Here is a 23542-nt window from a genome sequence, read left to right as displayed (position 1 = left end):
TGCAATGAGGATCATCCTGCACCGGGACCTCTTGAGCTGGTTGATGAGCCGGAGCAGCAACGGCAGCGGAGGGAACGCATAAAGAAATAGGCCGCCCCAGGGGAACGAGAAAGCATCGCCCATGCTCCTCGGCTGGGGGAACCTGCTGGCGAACCTCCGGCACTTGGAGTTCGACGCAGTCGCGAAGAGATCGATCTGGGGTGCGCCCCATCGTCATAAGAGTTGATCCACTTGATCCTGGCGTAGTTCCCACTCGTGGCACGAGCGCAGCTCTCTGCTGAGTGAGTCGGCGATGGTGTTTTTTATTCCTGCCAGATGAAGGCACCAGAAACATCCCTTGGGCGACGGCCCAATGCCACAGATCCTGGGTTTCCTTGGATAGGGCAGGGGATCTGGTTCCGCCCTGCTTCCGGATGTAGAACATCGTGGTGGTGTCGTCGGTGAAGATCCTCACCACCTTGCCCTTGAGGGACAGAAGAAAAGACCTGAGGGCCCAGAACACTGCGCTGCGCTCCAAGATGTTGATGTGGAGTGACTTCTCCTCCGGGGGCCAAAGGCCTCTCGCGTGAATATCTCCGGAGTGCGCTCCCCAACATTCCAGGGAGGCATCCGTCGTCACTGTCACCTGCTGAGCTGCGGTCTGAAAGTCCGTGCCTGCCGAGAGATGAGCGGGTACCCCACCACTGGATCGCCTGACGGAACGTCTCGTTGAGTGGGATCCTGTCCTCGAAGCTGCCCGTCGACTGGACCCAGCGGGTCGTCAAGGAACTCTTGTAAGGGGCGCATACGAAGCCTGCAAAGGCGCACACCCCGAATCCTCTTTGGGACGAGCTCAATGACACCTTTCTTGAGCATCGCCCTTACTTCCAACAGTAGTTGAGGGACGTGATTTCCCTTCCTGGCCACAGGTGGAACGCGAGCGCACTTCTTCTGGAACTCCAGCGCGTGCCCTTGGGCCAGGGCGTCCAGCACCCAGCGGTCGGTGGAGATGGACTCCCACACGCTGCCGAACCTCACCAGCTGTCCTCCCACCGGGGTGCTTCGGCGGGGTCTGACCCCACGGTCGGTTCAATCTTGTTTGGAGGCCGCTTTGCCTCCTTGACCTCCCTGTCGACGAAGACGGGCACCACCTGACTTGCCGCGTCCCCTGTAGGTCTCCTGAGCCGAAGATCTTGCCGCTTGGCGGTACATCCGGCAGTGGCTCCTTGATCCCTTGGAGGCACCTTGTCTGCCTCCGGAGCTCCGAAAGGACGGCCGTCGTCGTTGGAGCACTCCCAGTGCTCGGGCAGTCTCTGTGTCTGTCTTGATAGCCTGAAGGGACTCATCAACCGCCTTCCCAAACAGGTGGTTCCCGTCGAAGGGCATATCCAAAACTTTGGTTTGTACGTCCTGGCGGAAATCCGTCGCCTTGAGCCATCCTCATCGTCTCAGGCAAACGCTGTTGCCCAACTGACGGAAACCGGTGTCGGCGATGTCTGTTGCCACCGTGATGGCGTGGTCCGAAGCAATCTCACCTTCCTGCAAGATTTCAAGGGCCTCGGCCCTTTTGGCATCAGGAAGGAAGTCCAATAGAGGGGCGATTTTGAACCACAACTCCCCGTCGTAGCAGGCTACGATAGCCAGGGCGTTTGCCTCCTTGATAGTCGTCGCTGCGGATGAGATGACCTGTCGTCCCATCGTGTCCAGCTTCCTGCCCTCGCCGTTCCGGTGGGGAAGTTGATGTCGAGGCTGATGCCCCCCCAGCTATCTTCTTTGCCGCCGAGACGACCGAATCCGGGGTAGGTTGCCCCCAAAGGCACAAGGGGGCTGCGCCAAGGACCCAGTACTTCTTCTCGTACCGGTCCCTCTTTGCAGGCGCCATGGCAGGGTTCTTGAGGAGGGCGAGCCCCTCATCCCAGATGTCATCAAGAAGTGGTACGGCGAGGACTGTCTTCCCTTTAGCATCGCGCCTTCTTCTCTTCTGGACAGATCTGGAAGAGCTCGGATGCCCTGGAAATCATGGCATGGAAGGATCCAATCTCGTCGGGCGGGGACGCCCGAGCAGGGGGCGACGGGGGACACGTCCCGTCGTCGCCTCCGTCGTCATCTGTACCTGTCGTAGCCGTGTCCGTGCCTTTATCATCCCCGTGGGTAGTAGACCGGGGGGGAAGGCGGAGCAGGCCGCAGAGGTGGGAGAGGTGGCGGAGGATGCGTCCTCCTCTTATGCGGTGGACTTTCCGAAGGTCCTGGCTCCGGTACCTCTGCCGGGGGGAGGGACAACCTTGTCCTCATCTCCGAGCATAAGGACTGAATCGCTGACAAAATGGCCGCCGAAGTGTCCTGCGGCACCGGAAACGATGGGCGCGAGGGCTATTGAGGAACCTCGTCGGCGACACCGTCGCTCTCGTCGTCGCCCTCGTCGGGATCCCTCCCGATTGGCTGGGCCTCCTCCACTACTTCGATGAGCTCTTCTTCAGTGGTCGTGTCCGTATCCACGATGGCCACCTGCCCCTCCCCCTCCTTTTCCAACGGGGACTTCGTGGGGGTCTTCTCAATGGGCCTGAAAGACGACTCCCTCCACGGTGGCAGGGAGACTCTGGATCCTGAGGTCGCCTCCACTGGCGTAGCCTCCACAGGCGTAGCCTCCACAGGCTGAGCCAGAGCCGCTGCAACATCCTCAATCGAGGTCTTAGCAGGGTGAATTAAGGCCATCGTCACCTTGTGTACGCCTGGGGCCTTCACCTTGGGGGGAGGGTCCGAGCCTCGCTCCCCCTGTGCCGGAATCTTCGAGATCGACCGGGCCTCTCCAGAAAATTCGCCAGGTTCTCGGACTTCCTCTTACCCGAGCCAGAGCGTTGGCTCGTGGTTGATGGCGCCGGGGAGGATGCGCCCTGCCTGGCAGCCAAGGAGCCCGACCGTTCGGCGCTCCCGGTCCCCACTGAATCGCGGTGCTTGGCCTTTTCTTGGGCCCCCGTCGCGGTGGCAACCTTTTACAGGACTTAGAAGACCACTCAGACTTCTTTTTCTTCTTCTCGCCTGACGGGCTCTTCCCTTCCAACAAGTTGGCGATCCTTCATGGTCCGCTCCGACATGTTCCCACAAAACGCACAGTCCTTCTCCACATGCGTCTTGTCCTCATGGAGAGAGTAGAGGCATAACGAATGCTCGCCCTCCTTGAACACATTCTGAAGCTGGCATCCAGGGCAGGTCCTGAACAGCTTCCCGGGTGTCGAGCTTCCTTTCTCCTGGGCCATGTCCGGGGTAGGCCTCGGAACGTCTCGAATCCTCCAAAAGCGTAACTCGACGAAATCTTCACCCTTGAGGGGTGTAGAAAACTCCAAAACGGGTCCCCGTTGATCGGATGTAGAAACGGTGGAGCTTGAGGATCAATTTAACCGAAAAATGAGAAAAATCTCCTGAAAAAGTGCGAAAACGCAGCGAAAGCTCGAGAGCTCCAGCACGAGGACTCCCAACACTTCAACGTGCGGTAAAAATCTGAGGATGGCTGCCAGAGGCGGGGCTTAGGGAGAGGGCAGTCATTGGCTGGGGGCAGTATGACCAAGAGACCAGTGACTGGTTACTACTAAGAAAGACGGATCAGAAACGAAACTGATACTGATTTTTTCTATACCGAGGATTCCCGGCCTGACAACGGGGAATATTCATGAGCATGTGAATCCATGCCAACCCCATGCTGGAGAACACTGGTAAAGATGGATGCTGACTCTATAAGCAAGACGCCTGAAGGGGAGATCGAGGCTGAGAAGCTGACAGGCGCTGGAAAATGGCTTTATGGGAAGAATAAAGAATAGCTGTTTGGCTTGGGATCAAGGTTGTCACATCAAGAAAAAAGAGGAAGCAACAAGAGGAGTCGAAGAGGATAAGCTACATACGCACAACATATTTCTCTTATATTAGGTAAAAGAGTGAACATTTCCAAGTACCAAGTATTGAACAAACAAAGATGCAGAAAGCATAAGCAAGGCAAAGCAACCAAGTCTCCAGGGGCCAAGAGGAGTAATAGCACCCAGCATAATGAAATCAAATAGCACTAAATAAAAGGTCAGAATGGACAAAATCATGGTCTCCTCACACGTGGTGCAAGACTGGAGAACAAGGCCTATTCAATTAAGCTCCAGATGAAGATCCCTTCACTCCCTTAAAAGTCCAGAGGAAAAGAACAGTCAGCAAGGTCAACTACAAAGAAGAAGCCCTGGCTTTGGGCCTAAGGAACAAGTAAGTTAATTACCTGTATCTATTCTCCTCCAGCATGGGTCTGGCATGGATTCACATGCTCATGAATATTCCCCGTCAGGCCGGGAATCCTCGGTCAAAGAAAAAATTGTTTCACTTACAAACTGTATTTCTCCTCTAAACCAATCATTGTACTCTGGGTCATACTGAGCCCAGCCAATCACCACCCGCTTCCTAAGCACCTCTCTGGTAGCCATCCTCAGATTTGGTAAGCACCTAAAGTGGTACGCTCGTTTTCAGGCACCCATCAGCCACATCTTCTCCCTCTCTCATCTCAGACTGTCTGCAATCCAGGAGTGGTGTGCCGCCAGTGATCTCTGCCTTAATGCCAGTAAGACTGAGATCCTTCTCATCGGCACTCCTGCACCTTCCTTTCCCTTCCTTTCCCGTCACTCTCTGGCCGGCCTCTCTTGGCCCTCTTCCTGCTCTCACCCGTGAGGCTAAAGACCTTGGGATCATCTTTGACTCCACACTCTCCTTTTCTCCTCATATCGCTGATGTCTCCAAGAAGTCAAACTAACAACTGTACCTGCTGAGAGGTATTATTCATTTCCTCGCCTTCCCCCAGATGCTCCGGTTCTCTCTAGGCTGGACTATTGCAACAGCCTCTTCTAAATCTGCCTGCTTCTACTCTCCGCCCCGTACAACTCATCCCGAACAGGACTGCAAGACTTGTCCTTGGTCTCAAGCCCAGGGATCGTATCTCTACAGCCCTTAAATATCTTCATTGGCCGCAAGGATCAAGTTCAAGACCCTCTGCATTATCCACAAGGCCTTCTGGAAACTTCGATGAAGGCGCTGCAATTTACTGACAAACGGATCCCCGCTTGTCGGCTGATGGAGAGAAAGAGCACATGGGCTCTGTTTGACGAAAATAGGACTTTCTTCGAGGACTCCCAACACTTGAATGTGCTGTAAAAATCTAGGATGGCTGCCAGAGGAGGGGCTTAGGGGAGGGCAGTCATTGGTTGGGGCCAGTATGACCGAGTACAGTGACTGGTTTAGAGGAGAAAAACTGTTTGCAAGTGAAAGTGAAACTGTTTTTCTTTTCCCAAGGATTCCGGGCCTGATGGGGAATATTCATGAGCATGTGAATCCATGCCAGACCCCATGCTGGAGAACTGATGAGAGATGGTAGGCTAATTGGCCAAGTGGGCAGTGGTCTGACATTTCCCACACATGGGTTTTGTTTTGTTTACGTGCTGCTAAATAGCCGAATGTCCAACGTTGGGAGAGAATGCCAACCAATCATGAAACGATGGAACATACACATTGTAGTAGAAGCCCATCCACTGCTGTTATTCTGCTATTCAATGCGTGCCTACCAGATAAGGGGCAGCCAATTGTGTTACTAACACCTAAACGAAGTATAGGTATATATGTTCCCCGAACCAATCCCTCCTTTCAATAGGTTTTACTATTTACCACATAGGATGATGTCATAGCTGACGTATATTGAGGTATAAAGATTTTGTGTAACAGAAATGTATTTTGAGAGTGAGTGAGCTGCAATGTGTTTATTCGACAGTTTTCCCTACTTTATTGAGCTGATAATAAAGTAGTATTTTGCCGTATCCTTTTAGCCTGTACGGTTATTTGGGTCTGAGATCGTTTATTGGTAATTTCATCTGGCACTTGGAACGCTCGAGGTGCTACCGCACAAGGGCGTGACAAATCGTCAAGTCCTTCTTTACCTTTAATTCAGCTTCTTCGAATCAGCTCTTTAGAACCACTTGAATGCACAAAGTGGTTCTGGTAAGTATTCTGTACTGTGACGAGCCACCTCCTGGTACAACTACTGAATGAGACATGATGATGTAACTCACTAGAGATCTTCCTTGTCTCAGAACTCTCTGCTTTTGCTGGGCTACACAAATACATGGTATATGAGCGTAGGGGTGGAGAGGGAAGAGGTGAAGGAGGTGGGGTTTTGTTAGGGAAGGGGTGCAGGGTCAGGGGATGGACGGAAATACTGTGTTCTCTGGATATGGTCATCACTGGTCTCAGAGGGTGTTTCCCCTCCCATGTGATCCAACCGCTGAGTACCACCTCCAGACGGACTATCGGGTAGCGGCCTCACCACCCTGGTCTCATGAGAAGCGGCTCCCCCTTCAGAAGCAGTGACGACATCCTAGAATTCGTCACATCACTCTCCACTGTACTCCCATTCACTCAGGGACGACCATAGAAGTTCCTGAAATCGCTGGGCACCCTTTTCCCGTACCTTGGTTCTGTTGAAAAGGTGCTCCGGTGCAGAGATCACTTTCAACATCAGGTTTTTGGGTCCGGCTTGTTCGGGATTTTGAGTTCTGATGGATTGGTTCTTGGCCCTAGACTGCTGGACACATCTATTGGACTGAAGAAAGGACCACGACGCCAGCGAAAACCTCTAGAGTGATCAGCAATGGCCACTCCAAAGAAACAGTGATCATAGCGGCAGAAACAGAAACTGGTCCTGCAATTTGAAACAGGGGGTGGCGTCCTGCCACATACAATTGGATATTTACAGACATTCACTGTCAGGCTTTTTGTTTTTACAGGCACTACTCTGTACCAACTGTTCATAAATTGAAATGTAGAGGAGCAACAAAACTAATCTCGCGTAGCTTTTAATTATTTAGCTTGTGAAATAATGCAGTATTATTTCAAAGCATATACATTTTTTTGGCTTTTTTCCCCTCTCAATCTATACTGTATTTTTCATATACAAAACATCTACGGTGCATAACAAAGTGAAAAACTAGCGAAAGAACTAAAAACATACAAAAATACATATAGAGAAGTGGAGCCACTTTCAATATACATTATATGCTTATACCCAAAGTCACACATACATTCTTACATTCAATGTGACAAGAATCATTACAATGGCAAGCAAATATTTTGAAAGCTTGTATTGATCTATCTTTTTCTCTTTATGCCACTAAATGGTCAGGAAAGCCAGGCTTAGGGGTGACCTAGTCAACTGATCCTTCAAGGCACCTCTTCATGGTGGAAAGCTGCAACTTAGAACAATACTTCTTGTTTTATAAGCGGAGGATCTTCAGAGTGCCAAAGCTGGTCAGCCTACATGATGGTTCTGCAAGGCTTCAGAAGACTTCCCAGGGCAGGATGCTCTTCTTTAAGTATGTCCATACATCTTTGAGGTAGTTGGAGGGGCCCAAACTATGCATTCAGGGGCCAAGCTGCGAGTTTGAGGGAACGTGTGTAGTGTCTGCCCTTGGTCTTGTGACAGCATGTTGTATTGGCAAAGGCAGTTTTTAGGGGGCAGAGACTGACATTCTCATGAGATGAAACCATGGTTGTCGAGCCCACATTGGTGCCAAAAGGATCAGAGTGGCTGGTTCCTGAATGAACCTTGTAAAGTATTCTGTTGAATAGGGGAACTGGAGGAAAAATGTAGGGACATTTCTCTGACCATGTCATCCAGAGGCAGTTCCCTTTAGACTATCTGTGGGTACCTGGAGGCTTAATCTGGGCATTGTGCATTCTGAAGAGTTGTGAACAGGTCTATGTCTGGATGACCCCATTCTGCAAAGATGTAGAATGTGTTCTTGCAATTGCTGCTCGTGATCTTTGGGTAGTTGCAAGTCTCCGCTGAGTGTGCCTGCCAGGAGATTGTGTTGCCCTGGAACAGGTTGTAATATGAGGAACATGTCCTGTTTGAGTACCCATTTACAAATGTTTTTTGACAAGTTTGGACAGCGAGTACCCCCCCCCCCCCGTTTAATACATGGCCATGGTGCTGTCCCCAAGGACCAGAATGGTCTTCCCCTGAAGTCATGTCTGGAAGACTTTCAGGGCTTTGAACACAGCAAGTAGTTCAAGCAGATTAATGGGATTGGTAGCTACTGATTGGGATTGCATACCGTTCGCTGTCTGTTGTAGGAGGTGTGCTGCCTATCCTGACAGGGATACGTCCGTGGTGAGAGTGGCTTACACTGCACAGGGGTTGAGGGATTTTCCCTTCAGAAGGTTCTCCTTGGACCACCACTGCAGAGAGTGAACGAGCACTGTCCAGACAACCACTAGATCGTCCAACTGACGGCTTGCTTGGGAACATTGGCTCGAGAGTCATTCCTGCATAGGACGCATGCGCAGAAGGGCGTGTGGCGCTAGGGAGATGCAGGATGCCATCATCCCCAATGCAACATGGCTTTTGTACCGTGAATACGTAGCTACATACTGAGGGATCTGGAACAACATGTTTTAGACCCTCTCATTGAAGGTCTGAATTAGTGCCAGTAGAAACTCTTTGACTTGACTGGGGAACAGACTGAACTTCTTGTTGATTGAGACACCCAGATTGAAAAGAAGATCTACTGTCTTTTGCGTGTTTTCCCCGACACGTCTGGTACGAGTCTCCGGTTATGAGCCACGCGTTGAGATAAGGGTACACTGGAAGGGACTGCCTGCGCAGATAAGCCGCCGCCACTTCTAGTACCTTTGCAAACACCCTTGGAGCAGAGGCAGTGCCGAAGGGGAGTACCTTGAAATGATTGCGAATGTCCTTCATCTTGAACCCGAGGTACTTTCTGTGCGCTGGTAACATTGAAATATGAAAGCATGCATCTTTCATATCCAAGGTGGCCATGTAAATTCCTTGTTGTAGTAGTGGATTACTTCCTGTAGAGTTGTCATCCGGTACTTTTGAGGTTTGGCATATTTGTTTGCAGAACGCAGATCTTAAACAGGGAGCATGGTTAGATCCTTTTGAATAATACCATTGAATAAATACCCTTGTTTACCTGAAGATCTGGGATGATCTCAATTGCTCCCTTCTGCAGCAGAGTCTGGACTTCCTTCTAGCAACAAGAGTAGATGTTCCGCGGCAGCCTCCTGCTTTTTCGGCAGGTGGTATCAAGGTGGTTGCAGGAATTCTATGCAATAACTGCCACTGACTGTTTTGAGGACCCACTGATCCGAGTTGATGCCCCCTCATGCGTGGTTAAAAGATGTTAATCGCCCCCTTACTGGTGAAACATGGGCGGAGACCTCCTATCTTGTAGATTTAAGGAGCGGAAAAAGGTTTGCCCACGAAAGGATCAGCGGGTGTTGAAGACTCCACGTTGGACAAAAGGTTTTGCTACGATTTGATTCAGTGACTTCACCACCTTGTGGTCTTTTTTAGTCGTCTGAAGGGGCTCGTCAACCGCTTTCCCGACCAGTGCAGTGTCTTCCACAGGTTTATTGATCACAGATGGCTGTATTGCTTAAAGCCTGAGTTTTTGAGCCATGCATGGTGTTTATAGGAGGATCCATTCCACTACTACCCGACCTGCTGCCTCCGCCAAATCAAGTGTATTTTTTAATATATTCTGAATCACCAGACGCCCTTCACTCACAGACGCGCAGCTGGAGCAGGCTCTGGGACGTTTTGCAGGCCTTCTTGCCCCATGCCCCACTGTACATCGCTATAACTAGCCAGAAGAGTAGTGTTATTGGCTATACGAGGGCTGAAAGCAGCAACGGTGGTAATAAGTTTCCCAAAAGCATAACGTTTCTTGCATTCCTTATCGGGTGGTGATTTCAAAATTTCATCAAATTTAGCAGAAACGTCTATAAATTCAGACATTTTGTCCATGCAGGCCTAAAAATGTTCCATGGTCCAGAATGATGATTCATCAATGGGAGGCAAAGATGGGGTAGCTAGAGTAGGATCCTGCTGTAGGGACTGAGATAAAGCAGGTGGGGGGGCTTGGGAATATCCCTCAGGTAAAGGGGCAGGCCTTTTTAAGGCGGTAGTCATGCGAGTGGGCCTTGGAAAGCTTCTCTCGAAGCTTTGAAAGAGATTTTTCCAGAGATGTACATTCCAGGTGAAGTATCAGGGCCTTGCGTTGGCAGAAATGGTGGGGGCTCAGCGCGTCCTGACTAGGTCCAGTAGGCCCCACCGAAGTTTTCGACAGGCTTGCGATCATCATTGTCTTCTTAGACGGATCTGTCAAACAAAGCTGAGGGGTTGTGTGCTTGGTTTTATGGGAATGTGTGTCTTAGAAGAATCTATGGGCTCCCATCCGGAGCAGTAGATGGCTACAGACCCTCATCCGAGGCGTCATGGCGTAGGCTGTCCACCCCTTGGTGTGCCGGTCCTTAAGGGTCTTAGGCTACAAGAGCTTACAGGACTTGCAACGCCGTTCATTGTGGTCACGAGGGAGGCACTGATTACACACTTGAATGTCCTTCCAAGGGAATTTGCTGTTACACAAAGGGGAAAATGTAAAAGGAGGTTGCTCCATAGTGGAAGGAAAAAGCAGCCAGACGAAAGAAGGAAGAGGAGGAAGAGCAAAGAAAAGGCATTCTCAATAGAATAGTTAGTAGAACGTGTACCCACTCTCCCTACTGTAAGGTCAGGATCAGCCATCGAGAAGGTTGTTAAAAGTCAAACGGCCGTTGAAAATCTGGCGATGGGTCTCCAAATGAACAAGTAGCAATATAAACTTGGTAGACGAGCTACGCATTAAGCATGCCAACGAGAAAAGCAAAGAAAAACAATCTGGCGGAGACCTTGACATGTGAAGAATTTTAGGTACAAGTCACGTTAAGTATAGTATTACAATCACACCCATGTCGACATCCATTTTCAAACTTCAAAAAAAAGGTGCAAAAAAAGGCGCAAAAAAAGGTGCAATACTATGAGTTACTACTAGATGTCAGACTATATGCACAGTATGTGATTCTAAGCGGATTCACAAGCACCAGAAATAACTTTTATTTCTCTTATATTGGCAGTGTCAAATGTTGTCTTGTTAAGATTGTTATATGTATAAGTATGAGGGTCGGATGCCTTTTGTTAGTGGTTTCCTTTAGTTGATGTTGATAGGCAGGGAAATCCTTGTCAGGGTTGGGATAATGAGGCATTTAACCAACCTTATGAGTTGATAAAATTTCATCTTTTGAATAACCTTCACAAAGTTGTCTGCCTCACATTTCTGACCACTTACAGAACACAGACTCCCGTGCATACCAACCTTTACACTTACCCATACCCATTTTCAGTAACGGTGAAGAACCCCTACCAACCAGTGAACATTTGCCAAACATCCCAAACTTTACCTTCTCCCCCACCCTCCACCCAAGGCATCTTGGCTAGCCCAGTTAACATCACAGGCCTAGAAGTGAACTACCAGGAAAGCCCGGACCACCCCTCCACCAACCAGACCTACTGTAAGAATCACACCCCCTCCTCTAGCCCCTCGCCCAGATAAACCGTAAGAACTCTGGTCTTAGCTTCGCAGAGTCTGGGAAGTCCAGCCGCCCCCAACTTGACAATCACAAATTGTAACCCTCATGGACACCCCATCAAACCACTACAGAAAAAAACATGGTAACAGAAAGAAAAAAATAGAGGCCACCAGTGTGTTGAGTTAGCTAACAGTAATAGATTCTAACATACCAGGAATCTCCCCTTGGGGGCGTTGAGCTTTTTGAACTTCCTTGTCCCAGGGACACGGCAGCGTTGGCTACCCTTCACCTTTTGGAATCCATCAATGTGAGACCCTTCATCCACCGGAGCTTCGTCATCGGCGGATCCATAAGTTCTCTCTTGACCCTGTGGATGCCATCCTCAGTGATCAGCTCATATTTATGGCCCTCATATTGAAAAGAAATAAAAAAGGGGAATCCCCAGCAATAAGAGACTCCCTTCTCTTTCAGCCATTGAGTGAGGAGGGGGGGGAGCTTGACCACATCATGGATGGACCTCAATGTCTCTTTCAATTTTACCCTCTTTATCCTGGAACCCGAAGAACTGAAGATTGTTTCTCCTATCGTGGTTTTCAAAGTCATCCATCCTGAGTGTCATTTTGGCCTCCCTTCTTTCAAGTTCTGACAACCGCATATCAATTTGAACCCCCACTGTGTCAAGAGAGGGTCGATTAGTTTCCAGATTCAACAGACCATCAGCGATTTTATCAACTCGTTTTTTTAAGGTCACTAACCTTGTTTGTTGACATTGCGTCTGTGGACGACTCCAATATGATCAAATGTTCTGAATCTTGAGCTGGTCAGGGTTGGCTGGAGCTAGCAAAGGGAAACCTCTGAAGAGAGGATTTCCAGTCACTTAGGGTAGAAGCTATCAAGGGCCGGGACCGGACCGACCTTGGGCCTGCACAGCTCCTTATGGTGAAGAGGGACAGGGGCATAGGGAACATCAGACAGGCAAGACCAAGCGTGATTCAAGGCACTAGCTCCACATTATACTAGAAAGCCCCATAAGCGAAGCGAAGAGAGACAGTTCCGATGGGCCTGAACAACAGAAACACAAGCAGAGGAGGATGGGCTGAAGAAAGGAGCAAACCTCTCTCCATTAGGGCAAGGTATTCCTCGGCACCCCACCACTATTATGTTCTGGGGAGAGATGTTGGACCTCAGTACAAGTGGATCACTCACACCGTCTTTGGGTGATTCCAGGCGCCCAGGTGCTCAGTTGGGTGAAAGTCACGGATTGCACCTTGGGTACATCTCAAGGCGAGTTCCCCACCAGCTCCAGTTGGGTTGCAGCGAACGGGGCTCAGGGGGCACCTTGCAAGTAGACCAACTCCCTCCTGGAATCCCCTAGGCAAACTCTGCTGGCAAAGGCACGCAGCTTCAAGTGACACATCCAACCACCTGAGTAGCTCAAAATTGGTCAATGCTGGGAGGCAGTAACTGCGGAGCGCTGTCCGCTATGGGACTAGATCCCTCAATGGCAGGACAGCTCACCTCTACAGCACCCTGTTGGGCTTGAAGCAGCAACCGCTCCAATGCCCAATCCGGAATACCCAGAGTTGAAGGGGGCTCCATGAGCAAAAAGCAGGCACCAGCCAAGCTCTGGGAGGCCTCCTCAAAACTTTAGATTCCCCCACAGAAGGACAGTCTGCCCTCGCCGGAGCCCAGGAGCACACGGAATACTCCCTTTCCTGCTGAGGACCCGTCCAGGGTCGCACACCTTAAGGAAGACCAACCAAAGCTCTTGAAAGGCCGACTCCAGCGAGAGGCTTCTTCTGCTGTCCCCTCGGTGAACCCAGCACAGGGAGGCAACCTGCTTCCCTAGGCCCCCTAACAGGGTCTAAGCCAAGGGCTCCAGGCCTTCACCATCTTGTGGTCTTCTAGGGTGCTGGCAGTCACTACATCAGACCCCAGAGGAACAAGCATACCTGTGACACAGGCCACTGCTTCTGCACACTGCCTACCCAGGGCTTATTCGCTGCGGGAGCAGCTTACCGCGTCAGGGTCCCAGTGCGCTGCCCTGGAGCTTCTGGCTGTCTTTTCGCCATCCACTGGTCGCTGAACTGCAACTGTCATCCAGTCAGTTCCAGTAAGTGCTCAATGCACTGGGTGCAGATTCCAGGCCCTGGGTTGTAGGCCCCAGAGCGCACCTCGGCCCAAAGTACAGAACTGCAACTGCGAATTAGGATAGCTGCATCAGGGTCGACATTCGTTTCTCCGGGCGACCTTCACCAGCAGATATCACATCTCCCTGCGGGGCAATGTTCTGAAGATATTGCACAAATGTACCCAGACAGGGTATGCGCCACAAGCAACCTTCATGGGGGTGTCAAAAGTAGGGGGCCAAGTCACTTTTTGACCCGGTGGAACAGAGCAGGTTGCTTAGGCTTATACCATCAGCACGCCCCCTGGTGCCCTCCCCCCCCCATAGGACCAATCTTACAGAACTTTTAAGTGCTAGGGTCTCAACCGGGGGACTGCTACGAAGATTGCAGTGTGCATGGATGGGAACCAGATGGCTAAGAGAACAAAATATAGGCCATAGTACACAGATACAGCAGTCCCACGAAAGCCACCAACATCTAAGAAGGGCACAAGCCAGGGAACAGAGGAAGCAAGAATAGATCTTAGACCTGCTTTGATAAGGGTCTTTGAGGTTCCAGTGATCTGGAAAGGCAAGCCCAATAGCTGAGGCTAAGACTGAAACAGAGTGCCAGGAGTTGGACCTACTTAGCCACCTGAAGGAGAGGACGGTGTTTCCTGGTAGAAAGGGCACCCTATCCTTTACTGAGAGTGGGACGGGCACCATGCACCCTGGCACCAACCCCCCAGTCCAGGAAGAAGTAGGTGAATCACTAGCCTCTTGGCTAGTTTACAAAGTGCATGTTGGGACCTGTATCCTAATGAAAAGGAGGAGTGGGAAAAAAGTTGCCTGCTGTGCCTATCCTTGTGACTGTAGTTGAGTGAAGAAGCTGATGGGTGCTATATCCCTGCGGCTATTTTGATTAGAGAACATGGGGACACCAGAATTCCCACTAGAAATAGATCCATGAGACGTTATAACCCATGGTGGACCCCTTCCTCACTTATTCTTAGAGGGGCTCAGCGTTACCTCACTGACGAGGCCCGACTAGGCCGAAACACATTTCTGGGGTTGCTGATGGTACTATTGTTCTGAGGAGATTTGCCTAGCATTTTTGTGCCCTTGTGGGTTGGACAAAGACTGATCTGCAAATGGATATTTCTCCTATGTGAAGTGTGCAGTGAGCTAAAACGTGTTTGTAGGCCCTCCTGAATGGAAGAAATTACATAGAACAGGGTATTTGAACCATGTTCGTTCTCAGTAGAGGGGCTCCCACACTCCTTTAAAATATTAGTCTGTTGAAACCCGACAGCTTTTTAGTTAGGGCAGTCCCACAGAGTAATCCCGCTATCTAGAGAACCAAAACTGCTGGCTCCCACTGACATTGCTCCAAACCCACTCCACTTTTTGCTTGCGATAGCAAACATAATGCACAACAGTACTGTACAAGGTGCCCCTCAAGGAGAGGCACCGTCTCCCAACTAACTAATGAATAATGTTGCCAAGAGTCTTGACTATTATTTTACCGCTCCGGACAGTCAAGTAAATTGCAGAAGAGAATTCTAAGTTGTGTTACCAATAATGCCCTAGTCCATATTGGAGTTCATCACAAGTGTGTTTGTTCAAAAACTGTTTGAATCTCCATGTAATGTCATACGGTTTGTGGTTCTACCACCAAATTCTTATGACATTTTTATAGTGCAGAACAAGTTAGATGCGAGGTGTGAAGATAAATAGCCAATGCTGCTTCTTCAAAACTATGACCAATAACAGGACTGTAGACCAAGTATAAAATTAGAACAACACGCCTACAATTCCATAATGAAGCTTTCAATCACTGAATACTATAGTTCTGTTAACTGGATGAGTATAACCTTTAGTGTGCAATGCATAATACTTCCTAGATCACACGCATGGAGCATAGTAACACTGGAAACATTTATGAATGACAGTCATACCTTGTACACATCTGTGTGGGTGGCTGTGGCTCTGCATATAAGCCGATGCTGCTCCTTCAATAACTCTCCTAATCGGATATGGAAAGCAGCTTTGACACGTTTAATGGCTTCTTTGTCCTGTGGCCATTTTCCGCTTCCCTCCATGTGACAAATTACTGCAGAATCAAGAGTCACAGGTAATATAAATGCAATGTAAAATATGGTTAAGAGAGAATTCCACTTTTGTATATTCTCTAGGGCCAAATGCCAAAACACTGCAAGAGGCTACCAAGAAAATCCAGATGCATTTTAGAAACAGTTATCAATGCATTTCCCTTCAACAGGATAAAATGGCGTGACCTTAAAAACACATTACAATTCACAGGTACATACTAAAATTCTGGTTCTTGGCCTAAAACCTAAAGGACCCAAACTCAATACATGAATAAAGTCCATGTGCAGGTACTTACCCTCAAAGTCACTTTAGGAGAGTTTTTTGGGGAGTAGAATGGTCCATTGAAATAAGCAGGACAGTGTCAGTAGGGAGTCTGCATGTCTCTAAAATCCCACATGTGTGGATTTAGCGACAATCGAACACGGGCGAATCAGAGAAAAGCCCAAATAGATCTACAGATCAGTTCAATAATCCCAGAAGAAAGATGCAACACAGCTGTAAAATCCAGACTGTTATCCAACAGATGTGGTTAAGGATCTATTCTGAATAATTTCGACCGCGGACCAGATGTTAGCCTGCAGGTAATTATCCGGAATTATCGACCAGCCCAGGACAAAAAGTAATTGTTTGTTAACAGAAGAACAAGTTACTTTACCTGGTAACGTTCTTTCGATGGGATGTTCCGTCGACGTATTCCACATCTATGACAGGTAATCACCACAGCTGTGCTGCTTCGGAAAATGTTTCGACGTCTGTGTCCTGCATCGATGACGTTGATGCGCTGTCCTCAAGGGCCTCCGTCGAGCCGATGTCACCGGATGTTATAAGTAGGACGCACGATGCCCGTAGCCTCAGTTGTAATTTATTCCCAGAACGTGTGGCACCAATCTTCTGCCAGTGTGACTACAGAAAGCCTTGCGGAAACGTAAGATACAGCATAAGAAATTCTGTAGAGGGGCTGGCTGGGAGGGTGCGATGTGGAATACGTCGGAGGAACATCCCATCGAAAGAACGTTACCAGGTAAGAAAGTAACTTGTTCTTCGCGGGGATTGTGTCCTCTGACGTATTCCACATCTATGACAGACTCCCAAAACAGTACCAACATATTGAGGTGGGAAACGAATTTAGAATTTTAGAATGCCCAATTAAATTGCAGAATAGAGGACCACCTTGCCAAAGGCCAAATCTTGCCCATGGATAGAATCCAGGGATTAGTGTTTTACAAAAGTATGGACAGAGGCCCATGTGGCTGCTTCACAGATGTTCCGAATGGGAACACCCCTCTGCAGAGCAGTAGAGGCAGCCACGCCCCTAGTAGAATGGGCCCATAGGCCTACTGGAGGGTCCTTACCAGCCAGACAGTAGCATTCCGAGATTGTCAAGATAATCCATCTGGACAAGGTCTGCTTAGTAACAGCTTGACCCAAACGCCTTCCAGCGCATCCTACAAAGAGCTGATCGTCCGCTCTGACCTGGGACATGCGTGAGATGGTGCAACTTAAAGCTCTCCTAGGATCCAACCTATGGAGCCTCTCCTCTTCCTTACCAGGATGTGGAGGAGGCTAGTACACCGGAAGAATGACATTCTAGCTCAAATGAAAATCCGACACAACCTTCGGAAGAAAAGAAGGACGGACCCGAAGGACAACCCTGTCCTTATGGAACACCGTGAAAGGTGATTTGGCGGATAGTGCCTGCAACTCACTCACTCTGCGAGCGGAAGTAACCGCAACCAAAAATAGTTTTAAAGGTCAACAGTCTAAAGGACATGAATGTAATGGCTCAAATGGAGCACCCATTAGGAATTTCAGAACTAAGTTCAAATCCCAACAGGGCACCTGGAAAGGAGATGGTGCGAAAACATTAGTTAGCCCTTTTAGAAACTGAGAAATCAAAGGAATCTTAAAATAAGAACACTCGTCAGACGAGCGCATAAACATGGACAGTGCCGCCAGGTAACCCTTAACGGTACCCACTTGCAGGCCCTAGTGGGCTCACAAAAGCAAACAAGACAGAACCACAGGAATGGCACATGAAAAAGGATCCACATTCTTTAACCTGCACCATTCGCAGAACTTTCTCCAATGGCAACGGTACAGGGACTTTGTTGCAGGCCTTCTGGCCAAAAGCAACACCTTCATCACGTCTTCAGGGAGGTCCCAATCCTTGTACCTCAACCTTTCAGAAACCAAGCATGAAGGTTGAGAGACTTGTCCTCTGGATGGAGAACCCGACCCCCCTCCCGTGAGAGCAGATCGTCTCAGTAGGGAAGACAGCGTGGAGGGCAGATGGACATGTCGAGAAGGTCCGGGTACCACGCTCTCCTGGCCCATGCCGGAGCAATGAGGATCATTCGGGAACTGAACCTCCGTACCATCCGCGGCACTTGCGGAATGACAGGGACTGGAGGAAACGCATACAGCAGTGCGAAGATATCCACTTGTGGGGCCCCCCAAAGGGTGAAGATCTCCAGGAGAACCTCCTGAGCCAGCTCCCACTCGTGAGAGACCGTGCTCTGCCTGCTCAGAGCGTCTGCTGCCTCGTTTTCATCTCCGGCCAGATGAAATGCAGAGATTGAAATTTCCTGCTAGATGGCCCAGAACCAGAGAAGCATCGCCTCTTTGCAAAGAGGGAAGAGACCCTTCACCCCCCCCCCCCTTTTTGTTGAGGTAGTGCATGGCCACTGTATTGTCCGTCAGAATCAGGACATTCTTCCCCCGCACAGATGGCAGAAAAGCCTTCAGGGATAGCCTGACGGCCCTCAGCTCCAACAGATTGATATGGAGTCTGGACTCCGACGGAGACCAATGACCGCTGAGTGTCAACTCGGCATGAGCTCCCCCTCCCGTGAGGGATGCGTCCGTCAAGATAGTCCCCTCCGGCCAAGGTAGCCAAAATGGAGCCCCCTTCATCAGATTGCCTTCGACGCCCCACCACAGACGTTCCTGGGCAACCGACAACGGCACCTGAACAGGGTCCGACATCCTGCCGGAGGACTGAGACCACTGGAGCTTGAGTGTCCATTGCAAAGATCTCATCCGCAACCTGGCCTCTGGCAACAGAAGAATGCAGGATGCCATGAGGCCGAGCAATCTCAAGAACTCGAACGCAGGGAGACTCTGGGAATGTTGGAACTTGTGCACCATCTGCTGAATGTGATGAGCCCTCACCTGGGGAGGAAAACACTGCCACAGAAACGTGTTGAGCACTGCTCCGATGTACTGGAGCTGTTGAGTTGGCGTCAAGTGGGACTTCTTTAAGTTGAGGGAGAAGCCCAGCCTGTGAAGGGAGTGGCAGGTGACGGACAGATGATCCAGGACTTGCTCGGGATAGCGCGTCCTGATCAACCAATCGTCCAGGTAGGGGTAGACGTGAATCCCCTCTTTCCTGAGATACGCTGCCACCACCACCATGAGCTTGGTGAAAACCCTCGGGGCGGAGGTCAATCCGAACGGCAGGACCCGAAACTGAAAATGCAAGTCGCCAACCACGAACCTGAGGTACTTCTTGTGCTTGGGATGGATCGACACATGAAAATAAGCGTCCTTGAGGTCGAGAGACACCAACCAGTCCTGAAGTTGAAGGGCCTGGAGGACTTGAGAGAGAGTAACCATCTTGAACGTGTCCTTCTTGAGGAGTTTGTTCAAACCGCGCAAGTCCATGATGGGCCTCAATCCCCCAGTTTTTCTTGGAAATCAAAAAATAAGGGGAATACCATCCCTTGTTCCTCTCCGCTACAGGCACCAGTTCTTCAGGGACGCCTTTCTCCAGCAGGGATTGAATTTGCTGCGCAAGGAGCGGCTCGGACTCTTCAAAGAGAGATTCCCTGGTGGATTGTCGCGAGGCCTCTGCCGGAAAGGAAGACAGTAGCCGCGGGCTATGATCTCCAGAACCCACACATCTGAAGTAATGGCACGCCATTCTACAAGATGCTGCGCCAGCCTTCCCCCAACCGGCGAAGCATGGGCCTCATGACTGAGCAGAAGCTGCTGCAGCGTTGCCCGAGTACAACAAGGCAACTGCTTGCGCGGCCTTGGCACCTCGAGTACCTTGTTTTCCACCTCTGGCACTCCTACGGTTGCCCCTTTGACTTGCTGCTCCTCTCGCTTTACTAAAGGATGAGTAATAATGAAAGGAACCTCCTCTCCATTGATGTCCCCTAGGACGAAAAGGCGGAGGTTGGCGGACTGCAGCGCCCAACGACTTCGCTGCAGCTTTGGAGGTCTGCAACCTCTGAAGGCTCTTGTCAGCCTTGCTGCCAAAAAGATGTTCACCATCAAAGGGCATGTTGAGGAGCCTGGCTTGCACATCAGGAGCCAACCCCGACTTCCTCAACCACGCAAACCTGCGTGTTACGATGCTCGCCGCCATGGACCGGCTCACACAGTCTGCCATGTCCATACCCGACTGAACAGACTCACACGTGGCATCCTTGCCATCCTGAATAATAGCAAGAAAACCATCCCATTCGTCCCCTTCGGGAATATGTTCAGCCGCCAACGAAATACAGTTCCATAGAGTGTGCGTGAAACGTAACAAGGCACATACGGAGTTGGCCGCCTGAAGAGCCATACTCCCTGAAGAAAACACTTTCTTTGCCCAGCCATCAAAACGCTTGTAGTCCCCATCAGGAGGGATGGTAGGATACGACGCCTGCTTTGCTGGGGCCGTAGCCGCCTGCACCACCAAACTCTCCGGAGTGGGGTGCGTGGTCAAGTAGCAGGGGTCACTACTGGCTGGGTGGTATTTTTGCAGCAAAGACTTGCCCACTGCCAGGAGACTCTCCGGACCAGTCCAAGCTGCTGCCACCCTTCTTTGCAGAGCCATATGGAATGACAGTACCGGGTCAGTGGGTGGACCTTGGTCGAGGATATCCGTCAGGTCATCCTGCACAAAATCAACTGGGGTGCCGACCACCCGAAGTAGTCCTTGACCCTTGACATAAGGCGCCGGTACGATGACTCAGCATGGGTGCCAGGCTCAGGCCTACAGAACTCCACCTCCGGAGAGGCGTCCAGACCACTGGCGTAATTGAGGGATTACGTCAGTCACTGGCGTCATGCAGTGACTGACGTAATCCCTCAATCTGGCTATGACCAGAAAGAATCTCATCTGGCACTGTGTCCAGAACCAACCCATCTTCAGAACCCTCTTCCACCTCGGAAATATACTCCATAGGCTGGAAAGGGGGCAAAGAATACGGGAGAAAGACATGTTTTGCCTTGGCCAGAGTCTTTCTAGGGGATTCCCCAGTGCCACAGGGTACCTCCGACACCACAGCCTCGAAAGGCGTCTAGCGAAACGGCGTCGACATCGAGCGCGGCGCTGACAGCATCAACGGCTTCGACACGGGCCTCGAGGGTGGAGCCCCGAGCGTGTCCTTCGACAGCCTGGGCGCTGATGGCGTCGACGACTTGCTCAGAGGCGGATCCTCGAGAGAGTCCGTCGACGACCTATGCGCCACCGGCGTAGATGTCTTCTTCGAAGACACAGATGCACACGGGCTCTAGCGCGTCGAGGACCGGGACCTGGAATGGGCATGGCTAGAACGATTCCCCTTGTCTGGGCGGGACCTTTCCGGCGAATCCTGCCGACCACTCGAGCCCGAAGATGTACGAGCTGTGTCTTTAGTACGGTCACGGCCGACCCCACTCGGAGGCACGGACGGACCGGTGCCCTGCGATTCAAGAATCGGCAACATTTTTTTCCCGAAGGAAGCCCATTCCTCCGGACAGGAACGCTTGGTGGTACAAGAAACCCGCCGACGGGCAGAGTCCTCGGACGAGGACGGGGAACGCGACCAATGACGGCACTTCCGGAAGTGCCTCGAAGAGGCAGAGGAGTGGCCGGACCCACTCCGGGACCGAGACCCTCTAGACTTACGATTACGATGCGGAGAGTCGCCCCTCGAATTGTCTGTCGAAAGCCCAGTGGACCTCACCTTCTGGGGCTTGGACACCTTACCGACCGACAGCTTCTTCTTACGTTCCCGCAAGGCCTTGGACGTAAGCGACTGGCAGTCAACACAGTCATCCGTGTCGTGGGCCTCCCCTAGGCACCTGAGGCAGGCGTCGTGCAAGTTAATCACCGACATCTTGGACCCGCAGTCCCCACACTTCTTGAAGCCCGGACGCGGGGTGGAACAAGAGGAAGACATCCCGTTACAATACTTCACAAACTAACAGGTTCGAAGAACCGAAAAGAACAAACTCCAAAGAGTCGAGGTTGCGCCGTGATCTCCGAAGCAAACACGTTCGCGGAAAAAACGGAAATGTGGCTACGGGCGTCGTGCGTCCTACTTATAACATCTGGTGACGTCGGCCGTCGGAGGAGGTCCTCGAGGACGGCGTATCGACGTCATCGACGCAGGAGCCGAAAGATTTTCTGAAGCAGCACAGCTGTGGTGATTACTGTCATAGATATGGAATACGTCGGAGGACCCAATCCCCTTGAAATCCTAAAACAATGGTAATTCAATGTTTAATCATCTCTACAAAACCCAACCTCAGTTGTTTCATACCAGAAGCAAATTTAAAAGCAACTGTGCCAAAAATATATTGGCTTCTAAAAAGTAAAATATTTATAAAAATCTACTGCATTCACAGTTAGAAGTTAAAATGATTCTAATTTATTTATTTTTACATTTATAGCAGTGCGCGCCAAACCCTCAGGCTTCAGGGCACTATTTAAATTAAGTGTGAATTCACATTCTTCAAAGTGCATATACAGACTACAACATACATGTGGATTTTAAAAATCATAAACCGGCAAAGCCACGCTCATAGTACAAAGGGGCTACATCAAGCAAGCAGATACATGAGTGACAAAGTAACGGTAAATGCAGTCTGTTTGGCAAAACCCCATGGTGACGGAGGCTAACTGAGTTATTCGGGCAAGTAAGAGTGGTAGTGCAAAGAGGTAGGGCATGGTTATAGCAGGTACTTTGTAGGTATAGCGCTATACTAGAGTGCAAGGAAAGAGAAGGTATAAAGTACAATAGTTTGAAGGTAGCGTCAATCAGCAGCAGCATGCTACATAAATGACAAGTTAGGAGCATATAAAGTCATGTTGTTAGAGGTACATCGATTGACAGAGGAGCCGTGCATAGGAGATGGTGGCCAGATCAATAGATGTGGTCATCGGAGATAAGGTCCAGGGTAAATAGACAGATCAAATATGATGGTGGCAGTGCTGTGCAGAAATCAAAGGTGGGTTTCGGCAGCCACTGGCAGGACAGGATTGCGTTTCAGACGCAATAGTAGGAGCAAGGATGATCATTGCATGATCTTATGGGTCAGGGCAGTGACGAAGGCTTACCTAAGTAGTGCACTGGGAGGCATACAGCATTGTTGGTCAACAAGAGGCAGGTCAGTTGGATCCTGTAGGTGGCGAGGACCGATCCCAAGGAGGAGGATGATACAGACAGGATACAGATGCGCCATCCCGATGAAAGAGCGCAAGCGCACACAGGATGAGTAAAAGTATCTTAGTCTGTGCCTTCATCACAGGCCGGCTTTGCCTGCCGGCTAGTAAGAGGCTGAACAAGAAGACAATGAAACTGACAATGTGGAGATGTTGTAGCCAGCACAACCAGCCAATGAACAGTGGTAGGGTCCGCTATCTTAGAGAGACTGAAGCTCCTGTTGGGCGGGTGGAGAATCTCCCAGCCTAACAAACCGAATGAGTAGACTAGACCAGAGTTCGCCCTGGAGCGGTTTGTTGCTGTAATGTTGAATTACGCAAGAAAGATTTCCTTTTTTGCTGCTTTCCGTCCAAAAATATTTATGGCAACCCAAAGTTTTTGCAATTGTTTTTAACCTAACCTGAATTTTAGAAGTAAAGCCTTTTTGCTTTACTTGCCATGCTTCGCTCATCTGTTGTGGGTGGCACTTATAATTCCCTCTTGA

General features: G+C 50.2%; 1 protein-coding gene across 1 annotated transcript in view; it reads right to left on the bottom strand.

Moving 5' to 3' along the window:
• The window catches only part of NOL6 (nucleolar protein 6), a 915540-nt gene that overhangs the window by 477436 nt on the left and 414562 nt on the right, over nt 1–23542 (bottom strand). Inside the window, exon 18 of the mRNA XM_069626862.1 lies at nt 15481–15635. Coding sequence (XP_069482963.1) covers nt 15481–15635 — 155 coding nt within the window. The remainder of the gene's footprint in view (nt 1–15480; nt 15636–23542) is intronic.

This window comes from Ambystoma mexicanum, chromosome 6p, assembly GCF_040938575.1.
Source record: "Ambystoma mexicanum isolate Mex_15411 chromosome 6p, UKY_AmexF1_1, whole genome shotgun sequence".
NCBI classification, from domain to species: Eukaryota; Metazoa; Chordata; class Amphibia; order Caudata; family Ambystomatidae; genus Ambystoma; species Ambystoma mexicanum.
This window is presented reverse-complemented; position numbering and strand designations above follow the sequence as displayed.